The 14,820-nt window shown below is 44.1% G+C and overlaps 1 protein-coding gene across 3 annotated transcripts in view; it reads right to left on the reverse strand.

The window, feature by feature from the left end:
- ZNF318 (zinc finger protein 318) overlaps window positions 1-14,820 on the reverse strand; it is a 45,857-nt gene that overhangs the window by 23,456 nt on the left and 7,581 nt on the right. For 2 of the 3 annotated variants that reach the window (XR_016442097.1, XM_090045814.1), the window contains exon 2: window positions 14,421-14,569. Coding sequence is in view for 2 of the 3 variants with exons in the window: in XM_090045814.1 (XP_089901940.1) it covers window positions 14,421-14,569 (149 nt within the window). In the remaining variant the exon portion in view is untranslated. Of the gene's footprint in view, window positions 1-2,064; window positions 2,240-14,420; window positions 14,570-14,820 lie in introns of those variants that run through there. The other variant, XM_090045826.1, reaches the window with a different exon arrangement.

Here is a 14,820-nt window from a genome sequence, read left to right on the forward strand (position 1 = left end):
TACCCCAGTTAGCCTTTTTTGCTAAAGTATACCAGCTTCAGTATACATTGCATGTGATAGGTCAGTGTTTGGCACTACCCCAAATCAGCACCTTTCTCAGCAGCAGGATCTGTGAGGACTGGTCTCCACTAATACTTCTGAAGTGCAGAATTCACACTACGCCTTTAAATACAGCAAAACCAAGCAGCTAAACCTTGAAGTGACATTCTGCAACTGCTATCTCCTCAGATGTATATCCATCTCTTCTATCAATTAAATATCTTAGTCGTCCCAAGTTTTCCAACGTTAGAATGACACTCTCAAAGTATATGCAGCTGATTACTGTACTCAACATCTTGTAGAAATACTGCTTTATTATCCCCTCCTTTGTTAATCAACATCGAAATAAATATAATTATGATATTTCAGAAAGAGTCTTGGAAGCAAAGTAAGAGAAGCCAGGGACCTTGGAGACTCCAGGAGTCATCATCCCTCCCCCACCCCACTTCCTTCCCCACCCCACTACCTGATATAGTTACGTGTGGTTTAAATTCCTTTTAAACATTAAAACAAATACTGGTGCTGGTCTAAGTTATAGGATATTATTTTATTCAAGTGAAAAGTGAACCCACTCATTAGCTGCAGTGTGAAAAATTTATAGATCCTTTACAGAAATTCAGGGCTGCTGTTCAAACTTTTTGGACCTCTCTCTTGCAAATGACTTGGTTCAAACCTTTCAGGAGGTAACTCTAAACCAGTGATTTTCAAACAGGGTACCAAATCACCTTGGGGTGCCTTGGTATCGTCTCAAGATTGTCACAGGGTGCCACGCAATGTTAGTGCTGTTAAGGCGTGCGAGTATGATTCACAAGATCACCCAGAGATTTCAAATAGGAATCCATTCAGGCAACCACCACTTAGCACTCTTAATTGGCTCTGGAAAAAACAAGCATTAAGCAGAACCACCTGAAGCAAAACCCATTTCCCCATAGGAATTAATGTAAATAGAGATAACTGGTTACCACCGCCACCACCTCTCCTCACTCTCCCACCCACCCATCGGCAGCTCCAGCCCCACATGCCAGCCTGGGGCCCCGCGCTTCTGCCACCTGCCCTGGGACCCCGCTGGCCCTGGCTCCAGGCACCAGTGTGGGCCCCGCACTCACACCCACCCCCCACTTGCCAATTCTCACTTCTCCTCACCCCCCTGCCCACCCACTGGCTGCTCTGGTCCCATGTGCCAACCCAGTCCCTGTGCTCCTGCTGCCCTGCCCTGGGTGCAGCCCCCGCTGGCCCTGGCCCGGCCCTGGTCCTGGGCACCAGCATCCCTGCTGCCCCACCAGCCCTGACCCTGGCGCTCCTGCTGCCCTACCCTGGGCATGGACCTCCGCTGGCCCTGGCCCAGGCCCCGGCCCCAGCACTCCTGCTGCCCTGCCCTGGAAATGGGCCCCTGTCGGCCCTAACACCAGGCACTGGCACGGGCCCAATGCTCACGCCTGCCCCCCAGCCCTTGTTGCTTCTGCTTCTCCCCACCCCCCGCACCTGCTCCGGCACCACCTGCCAGCCCAGGCTCGTGCTCCTGCTGCCCCACCCTGGGCCCCTGCCAGCTCTGGCCCAGGCAGTGGCGCAGGCTCCGTCCTCACACCCGTCCCCCCCTCACTGCCAATCACTCACCCCCCAGCTTGCTACCACTCAACCCATTCACTGCCACCCGCCAAAACTCTCCGATTCCACTGAGCACTATAGCGAAACTGGCTGAGTGCTCAGTGGAAATCAGGTATGAATTTTAAATGAGAGCTATAGCAAAACAGCACTAACCAAAATCACATTAAGTGAGGGTTGTCTATACTGTTAAAAACATTCTGAGTTCTTTGCAACAGAAAAATTGCTCTATTATATTTCTGTAGTCAAAAAGCAAGTGCAAACTAAGAGCTGACATATTCCGAGGGGTGCCTTGAGTCAAAAAAGTTTGAAAGCCACTGATCTAAACAAGAATGAGGCATTGGGGTTTTAAATAAAAATTATAAGATGACCACTACATTATTTGGGGAAAGTGTGGAGGGGGGGAAAAAAAAAAACACTCACCTTTTAATTTGCTTCTCTGAAGATATCTTGCAGAATATACACTTATGAAGTGGTCTGTAATCAAGTGGGGAAACTTTCATGTCTCAATACCTTTGGCCCTCTGAAGTATAAGGTATCTTCAGCCATTTGCCAGTATGATCATGGTCCAACCTCTGGTTACCAAACATTCTTGCTCCTTCAAGAACAGGAAACAAGAGCCTACCTTACGAAGTTTAGAAGAGACAGAAAAAAAAATACGAAAGTCCTCCTCAAGCGACCAACAGGCCAGAACAGGGATAGACAAATGAAAATACAGTTGTCTATAGAGGAGGAACTCCAAAGCTATTATCCTCTTAAAAATATATATCTCCATCAATCAAGTAGGTTAATGCTTCAAAATTTTGCAAAATGGTATCTTCAAAAAACCAGAAATACAGATAAATTATATTCACATCTTTGAAGATATCACAAAAATAATTACCAATAAAAACTCAAAGCATTAGAAAGACTGGAAATAACCAGATAAGGTATCCTCCATAGATATCCAGTTACTCTTCAGTTTTCTGATTTAACTGAATTTATAAATGTGAATATTCCTCTTATGTATTCCAGTAATAACTTAAACTAACTACAGGACAATTCAGCACACTTTATACATAATTTATTGAATGCTTTACAAAGTCCAAGGTAAACATACCTTAACGATGGATATAGTGAAAAAAAATTGTTAATATCGTCTTACAGATGAGAGTTAAGATGAAAGAGTCATAACAAGTACAGTATAACCTCATGAATCCGGCATGCTCGGGACCAAGCACCTGCCAGAAATTTGAAATTTTGGATTTCTGAAGTCTGTGCGGCGGCCAGTCATGACGTAGCGAGAGAGGAGAGTTAATGGCAAGAGGAGGGAGGGCGGTTAACGGAGTGGTTAATGGCAGTGGCAACCTTACAAGCTTCCCCCTCTGCATCTGGGGGTGCAGAGGAAGTGGCGGCTGGTCCTGGAGCAGCCACTCCAAGTTTAAAAAGTGCCAGATTTTTGAGAGTGCCAGATTTCTGAGATCTGGAATTATGAGGTTATACTGTACTGTATCCTAAAGCACAGGTTTTCAACCTTTTTCATTTGTGGCCCCCAAAAAAATTTGAATGGAGGTGAGGACCCCTTTGAAGTGTAAGTATGGGTATTCACATGCTTTTGATTGATAGTTCTCATTTTTCAAAAACCCCTCAGACAGTCTGCAGACCCCCAGGGGTCCACAGGTTGAAAACCACTGCCCTAAAGTAAACATATCCACATTACCCGCAATGTTACATAATACAATCTGACTCTACCTTCTGGCAAAATACCCCCAAAAGAACACATGTACAGGGCCCGTATTTTCAACATAGCCAGGCACAGTCCACACAAACTTAAGTTATCTTTTCCACCTAGCAAATCTCTTCCCAGTACGACACACTACTCCTCATGAGCTGGAATCTCTGGAATTCACACCAGAAGTGCGCAGCACAGCAGCTTCTTTAATCTTGGAGTTTCCCTCCTGTGCACCCCTCCATAGCTGTTTGACAGAGGGGCCCTGCTGCTTGCTACTCGCACCTGATGTCTGGAAGGTGAAAAACGCAGCATATTTAAAAATTGTAGTTTTCCCCTCCTGGCCATCAAGTGCAGGCAACAAGCAGCAAGTGACAGGACCCCTCTACCAATCATCAGCCGGGGAGTACAGGGGGAAGCTCCAAGGTTAAAGAAGCCACTGCACTGTGCACTTTCAGCACAAATTCTGGAGAAACCCACTCATGAGCTCTCCCTACATAAAATGTTTACAAATGTGTTAAGAAAGAACTGATGTACTTTACACTGAACTGCTATTTTCCACACAAGTAAATGGCATGCACACTCACCAGCTGGCAATCTACAATATGCATGAACTGACCATAATGGGCATATTAAGGAGAGTATTAAATAATAATTCATAAAATGAAAAGTTCAGCAAATGTCATACTTGTTATCCAAAATATACCCTGAACACCTAAACATGAATTTGGGAACATAAGACTACATAGCATAGATAACACAGCTGTGTTGCAGGGCAACAGGTACTTTAAAAGGATGACTTGACTTTACAATAACTGTGAGTCTATCAGATACGTTATTCATGGATTTCCCACTATCAGTGTGCCTGCACTCCAAGCAAGCAAGCTGGGATTATTTTGGCCAGCAGTCTCCACTGGAGAGACCCACACATCCTTAGCGCTTGTGTTTCCCACAACACCACATAAGGGGCGAAGCAATCCAGATTTTTTTTTCAGCGTAACTCATAACCAGTGATTCACAGGAAGTGGGTGCTAGGACTCTACCTAAATAAGGATTGTAAAACAACTGTACTAAAACAAATGTCAGCTCCTGATACTTCTCAAAGAGCAATGCTGTATAAATGTATGCAGGAAAACTAAGATGGTAGTACTATGCTATTTTTAGTATTGAAACATTTCTCAAAGAAACAACAGAAACTGCTGAAACTGTCTTGGAGTGGGTTGTCATCTCAATGATGAGCTGTTTTTTTTTGTTTTTTGGGGTTTTTTTATAGCACAACTTAATTCATGTAGAAACCCAATTACAAAGCTTTTAGAGATATGACATGAACTTTCACCCAATCTCTACCACCAAAATTAAAACAGGATGTGTGGATCTATTAAGGGTGCAATTCTGTTCAGGTAGCAGGAAAGCACTGTAAGAACAACCAAGACTAAATTTTAGCCTTGCAGAAATGATTTCACAAAATAAACAAGACTACTTGGTTAAGTAGAAGCCAAACTACTTTCATTTTAAGAACTTTGGGTGAGATCTCAATGCGAATCCAACTTTAGGAAAAAAACAAAAACAATACATTAAGTCCTGCCATACAGCTTTCATTTTTTTCTACATTGTTACCACAAAGGTTGTTTTGATAGTTGGCTAGAACAAAGAACATGCAGCAGCCTTGTTAACACGTCAGTTAAATGCTGAGCTCCTAAGAAAGAATGATTTTCTGGTTGGTGATTATATATGGTGTTTCAGAAACTTCACCTATGTAGGATGTGAATGTGGAATACCTTTTAATTGAATAATGGAAAGCTGAAATGGTTGCCAGAGAACTCATTGATGGTTCAGTGTTTTGTGGTGTGTTTGGTTTTTTTTAAAGAACACAAAGTATTCTACATCAGGTACATGGGCATTAAATGAAAGAAAACTTGATGTTGTTGAGCCAAGAAAATGAGCCTTTTCTACTTAGCTTCACAAGTTAAATCCAAGTCCTTCCTACCAGGGTAAGGACATTCTGCAACTCTGACAAACGAGTCCTCTCCAATGATGTTAACCAAACAGTATCCATGCTGTGAGGTGCAGGGAATCATGGATCTGGACAGAGAATCTGTCCTCGTCTTTGATACAACATTTGGAGAAGAGACTGGAGATTAAGTGGAAAGATGCTTCAGGTCTAAGAACAAGAACAGCCTCACATACCATGTTTCTTGGAATACAAGATATGCCCCCCCGCATCTGCATCAGAGAAAAAGCCCATCGTCTGACATTTGCATACAAGGAAATTTCATTTAATACACTGTCCATCTTTGAACTGCTGCTAAAAGCAACATGTGCTCAGGAATGGAAATCACAATGAAGTTGATTAAATAAAAGTAACACTGAACACAACTATAAAGTACATCACCCATACTGGACAAACGTGCTAATGGGAACTTTGGCTGGGGGGCGGGGAGAAAGCCCTTAAAAAACAGACAGTTGCTTCCTGGGAGGGAATACGCACGGAGCTTGGAGATCCTGCTAGCACTCAGAAAGATAGAGCAAATGCTGACATCCTCTCCTGGTGCCAAAAATGCTGATGGGAACCTACCACAAGGGTAGGTTAGTGCAGTCCAAGTAAGATATATGGTAATGTACGTGAAACCCAGGCCCCCTTGGTGCTGATTCTTTTTCAAGTCATGGTGAGCCACTATGCTGAATATATTCTGAACGCTACTGTCACAGCTGAGCTGTGATTTTCTTTCCTATTTCCAATAAGTCATATCCTTAAATCTCTGACAAACATCACCAAACAGAGACTCAAACAATTCATGCAGAATCCCTCTCAGACTGGCACATATGACTGGAGTGGCCCCGCCCCCCATGAGGTGGAGACAAACCTGGTTGCCCTATGACTCATCTAAATATAAATTTTTGGAGGATCCCAGGATGTATAACAAGAAAACCCAGTTAGCACATGGACTCTTTGTGGGGGCTTCCTGGAATACACACACACACACACACACACACACACACACTAAGCAGTGCTGAGCTATGGAGTCATCATGGCTTGAAATGCTGTTGACTGCTGGGGCTCAGCCCAATGAACTATATGGTAAATCATGAGCCTTTGGAATTTGGCATAGTTTGTGCGTCAGATTAAGTAGGTGCCAAAGTGCTTAACAGTGTGTTTATGGAGTCCCTGCACTAAATCTTGCAGCAGTTTCAAAAAGGTAAAATGCATCAATTCTAGACGATGTCCATCTTTGGGCATTATATTCATATTAGTACAGCTATGTTTATTTCAAGGTCATTTTTTTCACATTTGTTCCTCACTTCCATGTGCTAAGGGAGAACACAGTCTGACAATAAGGATGGCATGGAAGAAGTTGGCAGGACAGAGGGCAAAAGGGCTACCTGATCTCCCATATTTAATTTCCCCTGCTGTATAACGTGAAAAGGACAAATTCAAAACAAACCTCCCATGATTCAATTCTATACCTGGAAAATGATATCAAATTTATAAATTTTCCATATATAAAATCTAATTACCAGGTGGTCCTCTTATATGCAAGTAAATATGGTTTATGTTCATACCATTAATGATCAACCTGAGTTTCCTGAAAACTCTTCCAATTAGTAGAATCAGAAAGTAAACAAGCACCATGCCTGAGGACCAAGGGTAAGGAATACAGACAGCCCTGATTCTGCTCTCCTCTGGAGCAGTGGCTCTCAATGGACTGAAGGCCAAAAGCAGAACTTGTGGTATTACTTGTTCACTTTGGTGGCAAAGACGTCTATGCTTGGATGACTCCACCTGGTAAATGTGGTCTGCAAACGAGTATCTTTTTATGGACCACTTATGACTTCTGGCAAACTGACTTCTGAGGCAATCTGCCAAAACACATTTTGCAACTACATATTTTAGGGTAGTCTTATGACAGGAATAATTGTTTCATAAACATACATCTTGACAAACAAGGGTTGTTCCCTTACTTATTTTTATGTAAAACATTATTGTGGTTTTATTCATCACACTCTAGGTTGTTAGAAGGTTTGAACTGGGCGGAAAACTATATATGTTTAATGAATACACCTTAGCACTAAGCCAGTTCTGTGAAAACAGGCTTTTTAAGGACTCGCTGTGCCCTGTGTTTGAAGGCTAAAGTGGGCTTCCCATGCTAGAGCAGAGGCATCTGTCACAAGTCTTTGCTGGCAACTGTGAAGAGCTACAAACTTTAGGAGAGTTTTCCAACAGTCTAATGTAACAGGGCTTTTCAAGGAACCTGTACCATTAGATCCAGTGGATGTTTTTAGACAGCAGGAGCCATTTTCTTCAGCAGGCATTCCACAAATTATACCTGCATCCTCCCTGAGTGCCAGTCCTATCCTCTTTCCCTACCCAAGGGCTACACAACAGGCAACATCTCCCCACCCTCCCATGAGTGCTGCCCAGCAACCCCATCTCCCAGACATGTGCACTTCACGGACTACTCAATCCTGCTGTGCAACCTCCTCTTTTCATGCTTCACGCCCCAAATGGGCAGCCCTCCCCAACCCCCAAAGACTGACTCACCCATCAGGAGGTGTTCAGCCTCCCAGTCAGGAGGCTGGTGCAGCCAGGAGAGGAGATTGCTGTGCATGTGGCACATGCAGCTGGGAAGGGGGGGGGCAGCGGAAGGAGCCAGGCTACCTGTGCTATGCGGGTGCCTATGATGTTCACAAAGTGGGGACTGCTCTGCAGCCCAGCCCGCTCTCTCTCTTAGCCACGTGTCCCACAGGCAGCCCTTCCACCAGCACCAGCAGCCCAGCTCTCCCTATGGTACATGCTGGGGGAGAGCAAGGTGTGGCACACGCAGCTGGGAAAAGGGGGGTGCCAGGCTGACCAGTGCCCTCCCTCTTCTGAGGACAACACAGAGACAGTGCCATGGCACAGGCATCCAAACTCCTCTCATGGGGTCAGTCAGGAGGGGTTACTGCACTAGTGGGGGAGAGGGGGAAGCCACACAGCCCAATTCCCCCAACCTGCCGTATACATAGACCAACACTGCCCTCCCCCCACCACAGTATGGACAGACTCTCTGTTTTGCCGTATGTGCAGGTCAGGCAGTCTGGCCCCAACCCGGCTGTGGTGGCAGAAGCAAATGTAGAGGGAGAACAGCAGCCAAGTGAAACCTGCTGGCCACATGCTAGCATTTTGGGGGCTGCCAGTTGGACAGCTCTGCCCCACCTGATCTGTTGCTCTGTTTTCTGCTCTCTGCCCTATCTGCCTGCCACTGCATTGCCTGCCCCTTCCCTAATCTGCTGTGCAATACATACAGAAGCTGCCCATGCTACTTGTGGCACCTGCGCCACAGGCTGGCTCCCCCATACAGATACCTTAGGGTAAACTTTATTATATCTTTAAATATTTTTATTTTTTTTGCAGGGGGGGGAGGGAGATGATAAACACCATTGCCATAATGGAGTCCAGAACCACCCCAAACTTTCTGCTGCTGAGTAGGAACTAATATTGACTTCTGTCTCTCTAAGTTTAATACCGACAAAGAAGTCATGGGATCTGTTATATGGAATCAGTCATCTCCTAACCATAAACCAGCTAGTCATTTAAGTACTGATAAACCTGAACTGCTCACCTGCTGAGATAGGATTTGGCCCAAAATGCCAAGGGGTAGCTTACTTCACCTTTTCATGCCACATAAATGTAAGTTTTAGCCCTTATACAGACTTTAGATTCTATGTCTATCTGCATAACCATACTCACCCTGTTATATTTCTGTCCAGAGAAAAAGAGGATCACACAGGTACATGTGTAAAACCATACAGGTCCCTGAAACTTTAAAAACAAAAACAAAACAAAACAAACGAGAAAAACTAAACCTAGAGATTCTGGCTCTCATCTTTAATGGCTTTTCTGCATTTAACACTCATTATATAAAAATGGATAAACAGCAGTGGGACAGTTTCTGCCCCACTGAGGCAGGGCTAGAACTCAGGTCTCCTCTTGTCAGGGCACTGACCATCTTACTGAGCCACATTTCCTCTGGCTTGTTCTTCTGGAGATGAATTATCTTCTCCTCTTGTCTGTCCAATGGGCTAGAGCACATTTTGGGCAATGCCTAGCCCGTGAACTGATTGTCAGACACTTTGCTGAGAATTGGGAGATGCAAGTTAACAGCCTAAAACCTGACTCACTCACCCAACAAGTGCCCCATTGACTAGGCTGCTGTGCTAGAAGATGGGAGGGCCTCCTTCCTTCTCCATTTTACTTTAGGCTTACACATGTGCCTGGCTGATCTTATTCCACAACAAGAAAAACAATATCTAAAAGATGAGCAGGTATCAAAAATTGCTCTTATACAGCACTTAAGTGCCACTTAGTGTGCAAAGCTGAAACCAAATTGTGTTCTTTGTGAATACCCTCAGCCCTGTTAACTGACCAAATGACTGGATGCTGTATCAGTAGTTGAAATTGCCCAAATGAAATCCTGAAAAATCCCTGCAGGCAGGATGAATGGCTACACAAAAAGAAACATCACAGACATCAAGAGATACATACCAGACATGTGGCTCTATGGCTAGAAATATCAAGGTCAGAATTGCTATTCTGAACTCAATCTTGCAAATGAATCTTTCATTTTAGTGGTCTTAAATGCAGAGGAAGTGCCTCAAAATTTAATAAAGGCATCTCCTGAAGAAGCACTATTATGATGAGAGGGATTCTTGAAAAGGAACCTAGACAGAGAAGCTCTGGAATCCAATGCAGTAGCCAGCTCTATGATTTACAGAATTTACAGGGATTCTGGTTTTCTCTGTTTAAAAATTGCAAATTCTCTTATTATAACCCCAAAATCTGCAATTAAAATGCAATGCACTATATTTATAGGTATCAATTGAACACAATGTTTTATTGATATATTTACAATTTTAAAGCAATTTGGAAGCCTACCAGTGCCTCAATCACTAGAATAAAATAAATTTTAAGTACCTATAAATTTTGGTATTTGATCTTGGGTTTTTATCATGGAAAAATCAGCGCGCCCCCTGCGCTCAGCAGGACACAGGTCCAAGAACCTCACTCCCAAACCACAGCCCCCCAGCCCTGCTGGCGGCCCCCACTCCGTACCCACAGCCTACTGCCCTCCCCATTCCTGCTGGAGGGGCCCCCAGCTACCACAGCTACAGGGCCAGGGACCTGGGTCCGAAGCCCCCTTTCCCATGCAGCAACACCAAACCCTGACTGCTACCTACGGGAGGCGACAGCTGCAGGCCAAGCAGAGTGTGGGGCCCGGCTCCCCTTCCCCCACAGGCAGCACAGCCAACGTGGAGCCCATGGGTGGTGGGGGTAGGGGTGGATGTGGGCCAGGGCTCCCTGTCCTGCTGCCTCCCCTCAGGGCCTCCATGGCCGAGCAGGCAGGACCCGGTGCAGCAGGGCAGAGCAGGGTGGGGTGGAGAAGCTGGATGCCGCTGCCAGAAGCCCTGTGCCATCATAGTGAGGCACCCCCTGAGCAGCACTGCCCCTCTGCCCTCCCCCCCAGGGAGTGCACACAGCAATGGGGAGCCAGCCCCCCCCCCCACACACACACACACCCCTTCACCGCAAACAGGCCACCCACAGCTCCGCTGCACTCTCTCCCAGAGTCCTGTGGTTGTGCATTCTGGCCCCAGGCCCAAACCCCATGCACCAGCCCAAACCAAAGAGAAAGATCGATGGGTTGATAAAGACAAGGATAGAGAAGATGGTTTTCTCTGAAATTTCTAGGGCAGCCCAAGTGCTTTAAGCTGTTTGTTAGAAGTATAACAAGGCTGCTCTTAATGTGGTTGAGCCTAAAAAGTGAATTAGGAATAAATTCCTAGAGACCTCAGCACTGCTTGAGAATCCTCCATGAAATGGAAAACTACTTCAGACTGTACATTAAGAAATTTGTACCCCACAAAAAGATCCTGAATTGTAATCCCTTTAGAGTTTCTGAGCATTTGAGCAAAGGGCAACACAGGTAACTATGGATCTAGAAACCACATGTGTAGATTCATGTGCCACTTAAGAGATGTAAGTTTTCCTCTACGCCAGTGGTACTCTTATCTTCTGGCTGCAAAGGCAACGTAAGTGACATAGCGCCAGTGTGCAGATCTGACTGGGCCCCATGCTGCCCAGCCTGGCTCCCTCACCACCCCCCACCCCATGCCAACCCAATAAACCCCATACACTCAATTTTGTATGCAGGAACAAGCTATCCAGCCCACAAGGCTTCCCGTGGATCTGGAAATTTGACAGTAAGGCAGTGGCAGTGAATTGCTATCACTTCCCTGTGGGCTAGGGGTTGACCACCCCTGCTCTACATCCTACACAGCAAGTCATATGGAAATGAGATAGATGTTACAGGTACTGCACCTTATGAGCGGATGACAATATAAGCACTCAAAGGATGTGATCCTGCATTTCATATAGCCAATTCTGCTCAATCAATCCAGAGTTAACCCTTTCACAGCTGCTCTCAAATGGCTTCTAATAATATGCAAGACAATGAAGTAAGACCTTTGAGAAGAATACTATATAGGCAACAAGAAAAAAAGTCATATTTAAACTCCTTATATGGCATATGCTGGTCAAGATATTTAACTTCCAGGAAAGTGCACTAGTGTAGACAGGCAGATAAAAATGGAGGTGGTATCAGGGTAGTTAATAGCAGCATAATCTATATCAAGGACTCCAGTGCCAAGAGGTCAGCATCAGGCAACCAGAGTCACTACAGAAAACAGTTGCAATGTATGGTAACCAGAGGCAGTGTTTTTAGGTTTTGCCAGATTCTTTTCTCAGATAACTGAAAGAGCTCTACAGCTTCTTGAAACTTCTGTACGTGTTGCAGGAGGGGGAGAGGGAATATTAGATTAGATACCTTTACAGATTTAATATAAAAATCCTTTTCTCCTTGTGACCTCTGAGGTTTTACCAATTACAGAGGATGAATATTTAGAAATAACTGTTTGAGGTTCATAAGCAAAGGAGCCAGCAGCAGCACTCTGAGACCAAGCACTCAACCTGGCTCCAGCCACTCCAGGATACGAAGAAGGACCTATTTACCCATGCAGAAGAAACTTCTTCAGATGAAACTCCCAGAGTCTTTGGGTTCTCTTTGACAGCTGTAAGTTAGACAGATATATTATGTGCCCCTCACCCAGACACCCCCTAGGCACCTAGTGTACTCATCACTGAAGTGAACTGCTGCCTCATATTAAGGGTAAATAAGGGTAATTTTTAAAGCATGGAGAATGATGTTTAGTCATAACAACTGGTCCTGATACCTGGGCAGTCCCCACAAGCCAAAAAAAGGGAAAGACATTTTCTTCTAGTGGAAGCAGAAGAGAAACCAACAAAAATGCTAGGCTAATGCTAATAACTGACCAACTTTTAACTACTTATTTAAAACTATTTACAATACAACATAGACAATATATCAAGCAAAAAGCCTGATCCTTGTAAATTCCAACCTGTAGCCACAGGTGTCAAGAAGATGCATAGGGACAGCTGGAGTTGCCTAACCCTTTATGTTCTTGGATGAGAGGCATAGATATATTCATGGAGCAAGTGTGGCCAAATGGATACTCCTGGATAAAATAAATTTGACCATAAACACACTGAACCTCTGTGCACTGACAGTACAAAATATATAAACAAACATTCAGAACGAAACTATCCATCTCCTTTTCTCCTACTCTTCTCAGTTTATTTCGGCTGTTTTTAACACCTTTTTCATGCTATGTTTTCACTACTACTTTTACAATTTCTAACAAATATTAAGGCTTCTTCAGGGGAAAAAAGTGAAAGTTGTTCATTCTCAGAGGAAAATAATATTCCTACTAAACTCCGCAGCATGCTATACAACTTAAAACCATACTGCATGACCACAGAACATAACATCTAAAAACCTCACTGGAGAAGAAGAAAAAAAAATGGGAAAGCCCCAACTGGTTAACAAGGAAGTGCAACTCGGTGGCAATTCCTCCATGCCATTTCCCCTTCCCTCCTATGCAACTTGTTCTCCCCTGGGTATATGCACCAGTTCTGACCGGAAATATCCTGTCTACAAAGGGGATTTACAGATGAAACTCTGGTTAGAAGAGAAATGAGGCAGACCTAAAAGGGACAGTAATGAAAACTAAACCCTATTTTGGTTTATTACACCTGTTGAAACACTCTAAAAGAGGCGCTAAACTTCTAGAGACAGGAACCACATTGAGAGAATTCTGCTTGCTTCCTGTGTTTGTTTGTTTTCATGCTATTGGTGTTATTTGCATGAAACCAAGAAATTTCAATGCCTTCTCTGCACCTGCAGCTTTTCCTTCACCTGAAATCTCAGTTAGTGTCCCTTATAGTCATTACCACAGACACCAACTCAACATAGTCTTTTGCATGTTTAATCACTCTGTTCCTCTATCAAAGGTAGGTTTGTGCTATTATATAGTTAGATTTCTCTCTATATAATTTATCTGATTTTACTGCAAGCTATCCTGAGCCTCTTCTGCGGAGGGCAGCATATAAATCAAGCAAACAACCAAAGCAAACACAGACAAAAATTTCAGCTGCAAAGAGAGGATTCAGTCATGTTACTTTACTTCCCCTGCCAAGTCGCACTCACTTTTTTATAAGAGATGCTGTTTGGAAATATACACGCCTGTCTATATTTATATCGTACTTCTGTTCCATAGTATCTGTAACACCCAAGAAACCTCTTCATTACCAGTGTTTCCTTCCAAGTCATCTCAATGGGGTTTTTGAAACTAAATTACTTATTCTTCTCCTGTGTAAAACTTTCTCCTATTCAACCCACTAGTACAGCACAATAACCAATGCTGTTTCTACCTTAATGTCCACTCCCTAACTTATAGGAGTCCCAGCCATTAGGGTAGCTTTGCTTAAGTCAGGGCACAGATTTTAACTAGAGGCTTTTTTCTGCTCCTGTTTTACAAATCAAAGTAGAACTTTCCCCACCAACTAACAATAAACCCAAGAACCTAATCCTGAAGTTTATCCTTGAGTGACTTGGAATTAAACCAAGACCAAGCCACTGTCTTGCTATCTCAGATCCCAGTTTGCAAAGAACCATACCTGTCCAAGTCACTCAGATTATCACTCGGTGAACCCAGTCTATCAGGCAACCTCCTTCGCTCTGAGCCAGTGCAATACCGATCATTCCCAACAGTTATCCGCAAACTCTGCTCCAGTGAAGACTCGGAACGGAGGCTTGGAGAATGTCTCTGCAACGGGAAAGAACACAAGCCAATCAATTACAAAATTGTATGCAGTGTCACAAAACAGCAACTGAGTCTGTCCTGCTCAGCATATTAGATTTGGGGTGGGTGAATCGATAAGAAATATGCTAAAAGTACAATTATTCTATTTATCCCAACTACCATGCAGTTTATTTAAAAAAGGGGGGAAAGAGGGGCACAAAAGAAAACTGAGCATAGTTACAGCAACCCCACATGCAACTAACATGGCTTACTAT

This window comes from Crocodylus siamensis, chromosome 1, assembly GCF_052110815.1.
Source record: "Crocodylus siamensis isolate JL-2025a chromosome 1, ASM5211081v1, whole genome shotgun sequence".
Classification (NCBI taxonomy): Eukaryota; Metazoa; Chordata; order Crocodylia; family Crocodylidae; genus Crocodylus; species Crocodylus siamensis.